Consider the following 13394-nt stretch of genomic DNA (forward strand, 5'->3'; position numbering starts at 1 on the left):
GTGATGATGCGCCTTCAAATTTCGAAATACATTACTATGGGTTGTAATTTTGTTAACATATAATACAAAACATAAATACATGAGTAACAAAATACAAATAACACGGCTGGACCCAGAGCTCCATCTTCGCAATTTCTTCAGTTTGATTTTTTATACTGTTTTTTTTTGTAATTTGTAATTTGTTGTTTTATTGGGTACGATAACTTGTTAGTTAAACTATGTATCAGGTCAAGGAGGGAACTAGTCGGAAATTAAATTATCTTCCTTCGAAAATTAAAAAAAAAACTTTGAAATTCCCAAAAAAAAAATAAAAGCATGCTCTTCAAAAGTCAGTAGACTCCTCGGCAGGGACCGTGGTGTAGGGGTAAGCGTGGTTGCCTCTCACCGAGTCGGCCTGAGTTTGATCCCAGAAGGTCCCGGTGGCAAATTTTGAGACGAGATTTGTCTGATCACGCCTTCCGTCGGATGGGGAAGTAAATGTTGGTCCCAGTCTAACCAAAAGATTAGGTCGTTAGCTCAGTCCAGTTGTAGGAGTTGGCTCCCTGGGCCTGCCTCAACAATCAAGCCTTCGGACACCTAGTTTCGAATAGGAATCTCGTAATCGAGAACGCCCAGGCCAAGGCAATGCTGTAGAGCGAATAATTTGATTTTTGATTTGCTAAAAATTATTAAAATAATTTCAGATAAATGCACTTAAATTTATTTTTTTTTGAAATAAAAACTTGATTGCCCTCTGATTTTTGAAGCCAATTTTGAAGGAAAGGGGGGATTTTAAAATAAATCTTTCAAAAATATTTACAACAGCCTTATTGATTATTTTCAATTTAGTTTTTTTTTAATTTTAGAATTTTTTATTTAAGAAAATCAAGATATTTTTTTAAATATGTTGGTTTTGCATTCCTGAATTCTGGTACTTGGATTATTGCATTTCTGAATTTTGATTTTTTTAATTTTTAAATATATAGGCAACTGCTACATAGGCCATCCTTATGGTCCTGTTGGTTATGACATCAAATCAAAAATCTATGATTTTTTCAATTTAGTTGTTAAAGTTTTTACATATTGAATTTTAAAATATTTTAATCATTTATTTTTTTCCCCAAGAATCTCAGGCTCCGTACTTAGCTTAAGCTAACAACCAAGAACACAGAATATTTTAGTCGGGACTGCATTGAAAGTAGAGTATTTTTGCAATTTTTCGAAAATACTTTGTTTTTTTTTTTTTTGAGAGATGGACGAGGATGCGCATTATTTTTAATGCGTTTTCTAAAATCTGGAAAAGGACAAATTTCTTGAGAAAATGGTTATATAAAACGGTGAACTTTATAATATTTCAACTATTGAGTACTTTTAGATTGAAAATTCAATTCTGCATCCAAAAATTGCGAAAAAACGAAAAGGAAGTTGACTTTATAGCTGTCGGGCACTATTGCTAGTACCAACCACTAGTATCTTTATTTTATCTACAAGGACTTCACCGTTATGGGCTTTTAAGTGTACGGGATTATGGCACGGAGCGACGGCGCTGAATATCCATATTCTGGAGTTTTTTTTAAGGTCCAATAAACCAAATTTCCAGTCAGGGGTATTTAAAACACCCAAAAACAAATTTTGCAAATTTGGTTTATTGGGCCTTTAAAAAAAACTCCAGGTAGAAGTTAAGGGCTCCCGCCGCGGAATTTGAACCGGCGACCTCTGGATTGTGAGTCCAGTCCGATTGATAAACAGCGGACATCCAAAACTTGCACCTGAGAAAAAAACAATCGAGTGTCATTTTAAAACTCTTCCGAAATATTTTTTTCTTTATAATCTTAAATTGGCTGAATTAGTTCTCTAAAAATTTGCTGGACCTTTTGAGAAAAACCTCCAGATTTTGATTTGTTGAAAGCGAGGTTGAAAGAAGGCAAAAATGGTCAGACCATGGATTCGGGTTATTTAAGCTTTTTTATGAAGTTGTATTTTTCAATAATGATATTAAATTATTTTATATAAATATAAAAATATATATTTTTTTACAAATCAATAGATGCATTTCAAAATGAAAAGCAAACTAAACGATTTTTTTTTTAATTTTTATATTCAAAACTCATCGCACAACTCTCTGCCAACCCTATTCCTGTTTTTGTTTTGCTTGCGCGCGCACTGCATCGAACTGTCAAAAAGTTGCTTCGAAAAAGTGCATTTTCTGTCAAAGTGTCAAACAACCATCATCACCATCGCACTGCAGCGAAAGAAGGCAAAAAACGTCGATATTCAGGAAAGTCGTGATTTGTGCAGGGATTTTGGGGAGGAAATTTACTCGTAATTTGGCTTGGAAAGCGGGTTTCGAAAGGGCTAAGAGACCGATCAGCAGCCTAAGAGCATGGACTCCTCGGCAATGTCGCTGAAATCCACGGAGGACATTCCGCTGGCGGACGACGATCTGGAAGGTGAGTCACTTTTTCCTTCTTGTTTTTTTTTTTTTTTCTGGGGAGTGGGATATTAAGTGGGTCAATTTAAGTTAGTTTTAGGATTGATTAGAGGGTAGGACAGTGCTGAACAGTTACTTGGATTGATTGATTAGCAAGAGAAATGACACATTGTGAATAGTTTGTTTTGAAAGTTCCTCTAGAAATTGGCACAGACTCAAAATTCACAGATGAAACCTAATCAGAATTTCTCTCCCCCAACAGTGATCATCAACGACGATGACAGCTCCAAGTACATGCAGAACGGGCGCTCGCTGGACTCGATCGCCAGCTCGTACACCAACGGCAACTCCAGCCCGCGGCACTTCCTCGAGGGCGGCGAGTGTCCAGATCCGGACGAGCAGGAGGAACGCGCCCGGCTCATTTCGCAGGTGCTGGAGCTGCAGAACACGCTGGACGATCTGTCGCAGCGGGTCGAGAGCGTCAAGGAGGAGAACCTGAAGCTGCGCTCGGAAAACCAGGTCCTCGGCCAGTACATCGAGAACCTGATGTCGGCTTCGTCCGTCTTTCAGGCCACGAACCAGCAGGGCCAGGCGTCCGGTTCCGGCTCGTCGTCCTCGTCGCAGAAGAAAAAGTAAGCTTTTCTCGACACCTCGAATCGCAGACCAAAGAATTCTCAAACGCAGCAGAAGACAGAGAAAGCAAAAAAAACTCGTTCGATTTCGTTTACGCGCAGGATAACAACACACAAAAAAAGTCCGTTTTATTTACATACTCACAACTAGAGATTCGTCGCGTGCGCGCGCGCTGGTGCTAGGCAATTGCGAACAAAAAAAAAACACACGAAACAAAACGCTTTGTAAAGACACACTCAACATAAACACACACAGAACAGACACAGACTTGTAGAAGAGATTCGCGGAATCGCGCTTATTTTTGCCCGTAAGATATAAATCAAAAAAGAAAAAAAAAGATAGGAAGCATGATGAGATTCACGTGCGTGGAGGCGCTTGTTCCACGCGCAGGCAAACAAAACTGCATGTAATTTAGTTTAAACATATGTGTATATTGAAGGTAAAAATCAAGTACTGCTAATTCGATAAGTTTTTATTTTTATAAAAAGGATTGAAAACAAACAATATATGACACATATATTTAGCCATCACTATAGTCTGGTCGCAGTTAGGCATTACGATTAGTGTTTATTATTTAGTTTCGTTTCGTTTACTTGTGTTAAATATCGAAATCCCCGTTTTGTGCCCTTCACACTAAAAAAAATCTCGATCCTCGAATGAGCATTTATTATCTCTCTTCTTATACAGTGACAGTGAAGCATGAGCGCTCTCCAGTTTTTCCTTAGTTGTATAAGCTTAAAGATTTCCTCGAATGATTGACGTATTAAGTTTATTTTTTAATGTGCTTTTAAAACTTGAGTTCTTTTTAAGTTTTATGCATCCTACCTGCTACTACAACTACTACTACTAATGTGATTCGAAATAGTAACATTCACTCACGATTATAATGAAAATATTAAAGAAAAAAAAGGTGTATTAAATAAATTCTTCGCTTTTTCCACAAATCGTTTTTTTTTTTCTTGTTTTTATTATCCGAAAGTTTCCGCAACACTGTATTATCTTGTTCTTGCTCAATTTTGTCTCTAAAAATGTCCCAGAATAAAATAAATAAATCTAAAGGTCCACAACTTTTATCCAGATTTTTAAGCGAAGATGTCGTTGCAGGCCAAGTGCGAATGATGCTGATGATACCTCTTCAGTTGACGATCAGGCGAGGAACATCCTGGAAGGAGCGTCACTGACTACGTCCGTAGTCCTGTTAGATCTTTCTTGATCAGGACAGTATAGCTCTGGTTCCTTGCAAGTGTCCTATTTTCTTACCTCCACGTTGGCTTGGTTTTCATGATGACCTAGCTGGTGGCCTGTGGAAACGGATCGTAAACCTTTGACCAGCGAGGGTCAGAGTCGAGACGGCTAGAAGAAAGGGGCGCGACAATGTGGGAAAGGGAAGTAATTTGTGATTGTAGACGGTATTGTTTTGATTCGCAGTATGTTGAGTCAACTGCTGTGGATGTACCTGAAACATCACACAACGGGGTTTCTCTTCTTTCCGTTTTTATCTATCATCTATATTCTGTTAATTTTGTTTCACTGATTCTCTAAAGCAGCTTCTGTTTACTATCCTCCATTTGATTTCGATTTTACTTATTTGATTCTCTTATTTCTCAACGCTTTTCTACTCTATTTTACTAATTGATGCTGCTGCAACAAACTGTCTGCTTTCCCTTAATTTGGCAGCGATGTCAATTTTGTTTATCATGTGCCTTTTCTTTATTTATCTATTTAAATAATTTCTCATCTTCCCTGTAAATTGCCCATCATAACAATAATCTAAGCTTGTTTGTTATCTCTTTTCATTAACTATTGTTAATTTCTTTATCTTCTTCATAAATTACTATCTTTCTTTTACTATTGATTCTTTACATAGTATATTTCTTTCACTGTCCATTGTTTTGAAACTTCACCTTTTTCTTAAGCAAGTGAGGTTCGAGCCCTGACTCAATTTATGAAATGATTAAAGGATTAACACAAATATTACTATTGTACTTTTGAAAAACTTTTATAAAATGCTTAGGACCAAAATATTGTAACAAAACACCGCGACAAAAGAAATAGCAACAGATAAACACGACTCAACAATAGGGAAGATTTCAGGAGAAAACAATACACAGTAAATAACAATTAGTTTTTGAATTCAAACTAAAAATAAAACAGTTTTGGCTTTATGAAAGTTGATAGGCACACTATAAATGGTTAGGCGCTTATACTTACATCAAACCCTACGTAATGTACCACCCCCGGCCGAGTTAAAATGCGTAACCGGAAAAGAAGGTGTGCATGCCTGGCACGAACACTCAAAGCGTGTTCTAGCGTGCTGCTCGTACTGACTCAGAGCAAGGGTGAGATGTAGGTGTAAGGGCAGTGCGTGTTCGTCGGGAACCTGGTGCATAAGATCGGTCAAGGCCCGTTCTTACACTGAAAATTGCGAATTGCGAATTGCGAATTTTTAAGCGAAGATGTCGTTACGAATGGTGCACGCCCGAAATGTCAAAATCACGCAGTGGTACCAACATTACCAAAACAATCGATTTGTAGATTTAAAAATGGTTTGATCCAAGAATTTAAGGAATTCATTTTTTAAGATTTTGAAGATTAAAACATAGACAGATTTTCATTTAAATTTTTTTGATTTTATATTTTAAGATAAGTCAAGTTTCTAGACGCTTAGATATTTAAATTTACTGCTTTTTAGATTTTTGGATGTTTAAAATGTTTTGATTGTGAATGAAATTTGGATTTTTTTATTTGTATTGCATTTTTTTAAATTTGTATTGAAATAAAGATTTTTTTAAAATTTCTCGATTGTTAGTTATTTTTAAATTAAATTGAATGATTTTAGATTTTTATTACATTTCAAATTTATTTATCAAGGTTTTTGAGTCATTATTTTAAAATTCCTAGATTTTCATATCTTCAGATTGTCATAATTTTAGATTTTCATATTTTTTACTTTTATTTGGGTGATTAAAATCACAAGTTTTTAAGATAAAGGATTTTTGCATAATTTTTAAATCTCTTAATAGGACCCGAAAGTTAAAAGTTCCTTAATAAATACAAAATAAAAATCTCTTGATTTGTTCATGTTTTGAATTTTAAATATATTTTTGAGTTTTCAAAATGTTCACTACCCCTGTTCGCATCAATGTCCAATATGCATTTGCATCACTTTTGAGTTATTCATGCAGGTTGCATAATTTTTTAACATTTAACATTTTGCTTTAGATTTTTTTTCTATATATTCTTAGATCTCAGATTTTTTTTTTATTTTCTTCTAATTTCAAGATTTTATGATTTCTATATTTCCAGATTTAAGGGTTTTTAGAAATTATTTTTATAAAAATTTTAGGATTACAAAGTTTTAAAATTTCTATAATTTTAAATATCAGAGATTTTATATTTTAAGCTTTAAAAGATTTTTAGATGCTTAGATATTTATATTTTTGGATGGAATTTTAGATTCAATTCTTTCAAAAAGGTATTTCAGATTTTTTTATCTTTTGATTTCTATATTTGGAGCCCAACATTTCAAAAGGGCACATAACTTTTGTAAACAATAGTGTACCCCTTTCACTCAAATGACACGGTAAACGATGTGAAGGATGAAACACACTCTTGGTTAAAAAAGTTATGTGCCGTAATGAAATGGCAAGCACGATTTCTGATCTCATCATTTTGTTTTTTCTTCATGGTTTACTTCTAATTTAAAGATTTTTAAATTCCAATGACTTGAAAATTTCTAATGTTTAAATTTCTAGAGGCTTTTTATTGTTTATGATTTCCAATTTATATTTCACATTCTTTAATTAAGAAGATTTTAAGTTGTTTTACCACAATTTTATTGTTTTTTTTTATTCTAGAATTTATGAGTTTTTTATTTTAAGGTTATCTTAAATTTTTGATTCCAGGATTTTGAGATCTAACCGAGGATTTAACTCTAAGATTTTTACCAAGATTTTCACACTTTTATATTTTTGGAATTTTATTTTGAAATTTAATGTATTTTACCTGGCCTCAAAATTCTATATTTTTATTAATTTTCAGTTTATAATTTTTATAGATTTTCAGATTATTAGATATTCAGATTTCAAATTTGTAGATGTCCAGTAGCTGTTTTATTTTGTTATGATTACAGAGCGGATTCGTTAATTCGAATGCTCGCTAATTCGAACGTTTTCGAAAAAAAGCTCTCAACCGTAAAAACCATTTGTCAAACTGATGTTGACGCTTCAACACCATTGTTCGACAAAAGAAATCCGTAGTGACAGTTCAATTGGGCGTAAACAAAAAGTCTATCCCTTTTGCTCAAGTGACAGTTCACGACAAGAGGGGGATAGACTGCAAAAATGAATTAAAAAGTGATCAGAAATGGGTTTTAATCGTGTTTTTTGCCGTTGTGCATACAAATTTATCTAAGGCTTTAGGACATTGTATTAGATTTGTATCAGTTGTTTGATTTTTAATTTATTTTTCATGTTTTCAGATTTAAACTTTGATTTATTTATTATAAGATTTGTAAATGTTCATTTCCTTTTTTTCAATTTTTGGTTTTACAAGTCCAGATGATTTTTTCGAATAGGTCTTATAAACGTGATCAGGCAAATCTCGTCTCGAAAAATGCCACCGGGACCTTCTGGGATCGAACTCAGGCCGACTGGATGAGAGGAAACCACGCTTGCCCCTACACCACGAGTCCCGGCGTCTTATAAACATATGAAGCACAATAGTTCATAGGCCTTAAAAAAAACTAGTTATTTAGATAATCTGAAACTGTTTTGTAAATCCCGAGATAGAAGAATACTGTTTTACAAAACCTGAGATGTTGAAAACTAGCTTCGGAGGACAGCTATTGTTTTATCATTCGATTTTGAGAACACCTTTCGTAAACCTATTAACAAAATAATAAAAAAAAAAAAACAAAATAATTCCATTTTTTTTTTAAATTAAACAGATCTGTGTTATTTTTTGCGGTGTTTGTGAACAAATCCACATTATTTTACTTTAATTTATGCATAATTTATGATGTTATTTTTTGCATGAAATACCTATTCTATAATTTTAAATATTACACTATGCTAAATATTGTTACAAGATCAACATCTCAAAAATAAAAATGTTTTATCAAATCTGTGCCGAATACCACGAAAAGCACGAAAAGTCCTCTCCACAATCGTTACCAAAACAAATACCTTTCTTCGCGGAATCCGACGGGGATTGTGTTGCAGGCGCGCCAAACAAAAAAGCTCCGATGGCCAACCCGCGTGACGTCACACGCCGCCGCGCACACCGTCCCAATGACCTGCGAGGCCGGTAGAGTGGTCAGCCGAAAGAGTGCGAGCGTGCAGTGCCAGAACTTTAAAAGTGGACGAAAAAGTGCAAAAAAGTGAAACCAATTCGGGTGAAACCACGGCAAAGTCCGCGCAAAAGTGCCGCCGGTGGACCAGGTACGTGGGACGGATGTTTGCGGCCGGTGCCGGGCTTGCTCGGTGCTGATCTTCGGCAAAATAAAAATTGAAAAATCGAAACTCCGAGAAGGCGTCATTTTCGGAGCCAACTTTGACGGCTTGCGAGCCGGGCTAGCAACATCGAGCTCATTGACGGCGGTGCGGAGCTTTTGGCTTGAAAGGCGCACCGGATAGTGGGAATTTTCTTGCAAGTGAGGGGAATGTTTTGCCAGTTGCATTCACCCCTGCGGCTGAAGTTGGGCGGATTTGAGTTGACCGGTTTTGGTTAAAAAGTTTTAATTCAATTCAAGCAAAACAATGCAAATGGGTCAGTGGCAAGTTTGTAAACAAAGAGAGTATCCTGATCACTTGTTATATAAAAACTACTGACGTTTTTTGTTTACGAACTCATCTTGACCCATTGATATTGTTTTGCTTGGTTTTTCAATAGCTAGGCCGACGATGCAAGCTAGGCCGTTGCAAATATTTCTCAAACTTCAAGTTAACAAATTAATATAATATCAGTGTATATCTAGAGTTTTTTGTTTGAAAGGGTTCTGCAAGCTATTGCCTTCCATATGTTTATAGGACCTATCGTTGGGAAGCAAAAAATCAAAATGTTGAAAAAATAAAAAAATGTAAACTTAGTAATTTATAAATTTTATTTTTTTATTTTTAAATATTGGTATATTCTCAAAATGCCGATATGCCGCCATCTTGAAAAAAAAACAAAAACAAAAAATAGATAATTTTGTAGCATTTTTGGAGTCATATCATATTTTTTCCTGACCCTATTTTTTTAATCTTTTTTTTTATTTTTTTCATTGCTGAATTATTATTTTTTTAACGAAAACGAAACTATTGGCACTACGCCCCCCGGGGCATGGCCTTCCTCTAACGTGGGATTTCTGCTCCAGCGCCTCTGACGAGACAGGAGAAACCGGGACCGACGTTTTACTTCACCATCCGATAGAAGCTCAGTGGATAAGGCGGGAATCGAACCCGCGTCTCATAGCATCATCGGGATCGGCAGCCGAAGCCGCTACCCCTGCGCCACGAGACGCTTAATTATAAAATTCCTTGATTTAAAATTTTAAATTAACAGTTTTTTTTATTCAAAGTTTGTTTATTTTTCATTTTTTATTTGATTGTTTGATTTTTAAATTTTAAATTTTTAAACCTTTTAATTTTTAAATTCCTTATTTTTGATATTTGAATATATCTGGAGTTTTTTTTTTGAAAAGGACCAATAAATCAAATTTTCAGTTTTTGCTTTTTGGGTGTTTTTTAATACCCCTGACTCAAGGCGGTTCTAAAAACACCCAAAAAGCAAAAACTGGAAATTTGGTTTATTGGACCTTTTCAAAAAAAAAACTCCAGATATGTACTTTTGAATTCCTATAGTTTCGAATTTCTGATTTTTTTATCCGAGACGAAAACAAATATTTGAAAAATCTCGTTAATCACAAATTTGATAAAAGGTAAATCTTCGATCTTTTTTTAATTTTTTAATCCCCTTGAATTTTGAAGTTTCTGAATTTCATTGCTATATGTTTTTTGGTCGATGAATTTTGATATTTCTTTTTTTAGATTTAATTTTTTTTTTAAATTGTTTGAATTTCTTCAAAAAAATATTCAAATTAAAATAATTTTTCTTTGAATTTTAGAATTTTATTTTTAAATTTTTAAATTCATGCATTCTGATTTTTTACATTTTTAATTTTTTTTTTTCTGGAGTTTTTTTTAAATGGTCCAATAAACCAAATTTTCGATTTTTGCTTTTTGGGTGTTTTTAGAACCGCCTTGAGTCAGGGGTATTCAAAAACACCCAAAAAGCAAAAAATGAAAATTTGGTTTATAGGACCTTTTAAAAAAACTCCAGATTTGTTCATTTGAAAACCTACATTTCGTTATGGTTGAATCACCCTTTTTAATTTTTTATTTTAAGTTAAGATTTTTTTTCTAACCAATGAATTCCTAGATTCTTTGATTTTTCAATAATTTAATTTTTGAATTTCTAAATTTCAGAATGTTTGAATTTCTAAAGTTTAGCTTTTTTATATTTTTTTATAAAGCAACTGCCCACGACAGCTCAATTCTAAAAGAAGTCTTTCGATCGGGTCTGGGAGGTAACTAACTTGGTCTGGTTGAAATAATAAGACCCGTTTTTTTTTGTTTGGTCGTTAGGGGGACCTCCGCCGTGTTAGGGTGGTCCAAAAATTGCTATCCAATTTTTCAATATGTTAAGTTAAATGTTTCGAGGAATCCTAAATATTATTTTCAGACATAGGCTTGAAGGTCTCGGGCTCAAAGAAAAACCGAATTTTTCAGTTTTCATACATTCTTTTGAAATGTTAGTCTAGATTTTTGGAACTTCTTCCATGAAAGCCTAACCTATCACCTTTCATTTGCGTTGATCGGTTGATATGGTGTAAAGTTGTGATTTTTTCAAATGTGATTTTTTTGCGAAAATTAAAATTGAAATTGCAATTTTAATAACCATCTATCACGGCGTAAGTCAAACAAAAAAAATATGGGTCTGAGTATGTCGGCCAAGGAACTAGCAGACCAAATTAGGGCTCGATCGGATTGTGAATCGTGCAGTTTTCGTAGGGAATGATGCCTGAATAGTGTATAAATTTTTCAATATTTGTATTTGACTTTACAAAATTTTAGTTTTTTTTTTGGATTTTTAAGTAAGTAGGGGAAATTCTCGTATGTTTAGCAGGTTAAGCACTCGCTCCTAACTCCATTCAATTTGCTAATTTTCACTATTTAAACAACTGATTTTGCAAAACTTTTGATAGAAACATGCTTGCTCACTTCTTATTGAGCTATTTATCACTCGATTTCAGTTGAAAACGCTTTTAATTAGCTTTAATTGAACGACAAAGTTCCGACCTGCCAACATTAGAGGCACGCTGGAATTACATGCTGTTCCCCTATTTTGCAGAATTTTTGATTTTATATTGTTTTAATTTTTGAATATTTTTGTTTTAGAATTTGTACTTTATTGGTGTTTTGGATTTTGATCCTTCGCTAATTTTGTTCCTTGAGTTTTGAATTAAGACATTTTTATTGAATTAAATTTGTTTTTTTTTATTCTAGAGCTTTTTTTAAAAGTCATATAAGGCCTTTGCAAATATTTTTCAAAGATTATGTCGCCCCCCCCCCCACCCTTCTCAAAAATGGTCCGTAAAATCAGGGGGCAAAAAAATATTTTTTTCAAAAAAATATTTCAATGCAAATAGGTCTAATTAACTGAGAACAATCTTAAATGCCTTTTTCTGCATAGATAATCATATTTAACATGTTTGGACTTTTATAAAATATTTCAATGGAAATAGGTCTAATTAACTGAGAACAATCTTAAATGCCTTTTTCTGCATAGATAATCATATTTAACATGTTTGGACTTTTATAAAATTACAATGTACAGCACCGCAAAAACTTTTTTTTCTCTCAAAAATAAAATTTTCGTCAGTATTTAGAAATTTTGGAAATCAATGATTGCAAAACAACTGGATGGCCCCTCTCGACTTTGATCAGAGTCGCGGGACATAAACTTCAGAAAATATTTGCAACGGCCTAAACATAATCTTTATTTTTTTTTTGCTATCTGAGTGTTTTTGAAGCCCCCTGACTCAAGGCCGTCAAAACTCCAAAATTGTGTATTTTCTGATAAACTTTTTTCGATTTTTTTTTTAATTTGATGCGTTTTTGAATTTTTAATTTCTTAATTGTTGATTTTTGCCAGAAAATTAAGGCCGTTGCAAACTCAAAACCCGATGGTTTGACACCAACTGTAGTCACACGAACGGGGTCACTTTTTAGTATGACACTCCTTTTACATGGAGTTCACACACACTACCAAACGTGTGTTTCGAGAGTGTGCATGAGCGCCATGTAAAAAGTGACAGTTTTTCAAAATAGGTATATCCCCACGTATATCCCCCGTGGGGACTCTAAAAATGGACCCGAAAATCATGGGAGAAAATAATATGTTATTTTTGAAAAACTTAAAATTTAAAACAAAAACAAAAGTCTTATCAACTTAAAATAATTTGACGCGCATTTTTTTATTAGTAAATCATATGTAGCACATTTGGGGCTCGTTAAAAAATATTTAGTTTTTTTTTGTGAAATTTCGATGTACAGTACGGCAATAAGACTTATAACTTATAACTTAGTTTCTTATCGTAGAAAACATATTTTTTGTCAATGTTTAGTTTTGTTGAAAACCATGGTTTACAGTCAATTTACAAGGTTTTCCATTCAAAATTTAAACTTTTAGTATTTTTTTATTAGTTGGAGTCTAGTTTTAAATTCCATCTAAAAATTTTATTGCACAATAAATTCAACGTTCCACACGCCCAGTCACAGGGTCTCCGCACAGTGCTGCCAGCCGCGTTGACAAGTCGCGAGCTTTTTTGGCATTCTGTCTGTGAAGGGTGGGTTGTCTCAGACGGGTGGGTGCATGAGGAGAGGGGAAAAACAAAATGGTGTGCGCTTGTTTTTGACACAATGTTGTGCCGCTGCTGCTGGTGAAGAAAAACAGCAAATTTCGCGGTCAAAGTGCGCTCCGTTCCCGGCGGAACCGGTTCCCATCGCGAGTAAAAGTCGCGCCGCGCCGGTGGAACTGTGAATGCGTGCCCGGAAGTGGCCAATTTCGACGCGAAAAGTCGGCAGGTAATTTTCGGTGCGTTTTTTTTTGGGGAGTGAAAATTTGCTTTTTTGGTGAAAAGTGGGTGCATTTTGTGGTCGATTCCGGTGTCGGTGTGTGCTTGCGGTGGGGCGGAACGGAATTTCACCTTTTCCGGTGAGATTTGATTCGGGTTTGGTGCTGAAAAAGGCCCGTCAAAGTTGGCCATGGGAGGAAACGCGGGAGTCGCGGGAGTCGCGGGAAGCTT

At 34.5% G+C, this 13394-nt stretch overlaps 2 protein-coding genes across 4 annotated transcripts in view; both read left to right on the plus strand.

Moving 5' to 3' along the window:
- The first annotated feature begins 2175 nt into the window (after nt 1–2175).
- LOC6046225 (short coiled-coil protein homolog) lies at nt 2176–3370 on the plus strand. Its single transcript, XM_001863413.2, has 2 exons — nt 2176–2429; nt 2673–3370. Exons 1-2 carry the CDS (start codon nt 2363–2365, stop codon nt 3044–3046), a joined length of 441 nt encoding a protein of 146 aa, XP_001863448.1. The 5' UTR covers nt 2176–2362; the 3' UTR covers nt 3047–3370.
- A 4992-nt stretch (nt 3371–8362) lies between these two features.
- LOC6046220 (zinc finger MYM-type protein 4) overlaps nt 8363–13394 on the plus strand; it is a 28660-nt gene continuing 23628 nt past the window's right edge. Inside the window, exon 1 of one of the 3 annotated variants that reach the window (XM_038259078.1) lies at nt 8363–8484. The gene's annotated coding sequence lies outside the window, so the exon portion shown is untranslated. Of the gene's footprint in view, nt 8485–12961; nt 13184–13394 lie in introns of those variants that run through there. The other 2 variants (XM_038259079.1, XM_038259077.1) reach the window with 2 other exon arrangements.

The sequence above is a fragment of the Culex quinquefasciatus genome, chromosome 3 (genome assembly GCF_015732765.1).
Source record: "Culex quinquefasciatus strain JHB chromosome 3, VPISU_Cqui_1.0_pri_paternal, whole genome shotgun sequence".
Lineage (NCBI taxonomy): Eukaryota > Metazoa > Arthropoda > Insecta > Diptera > Culicidae > Culex > Culex quinquefasciatus.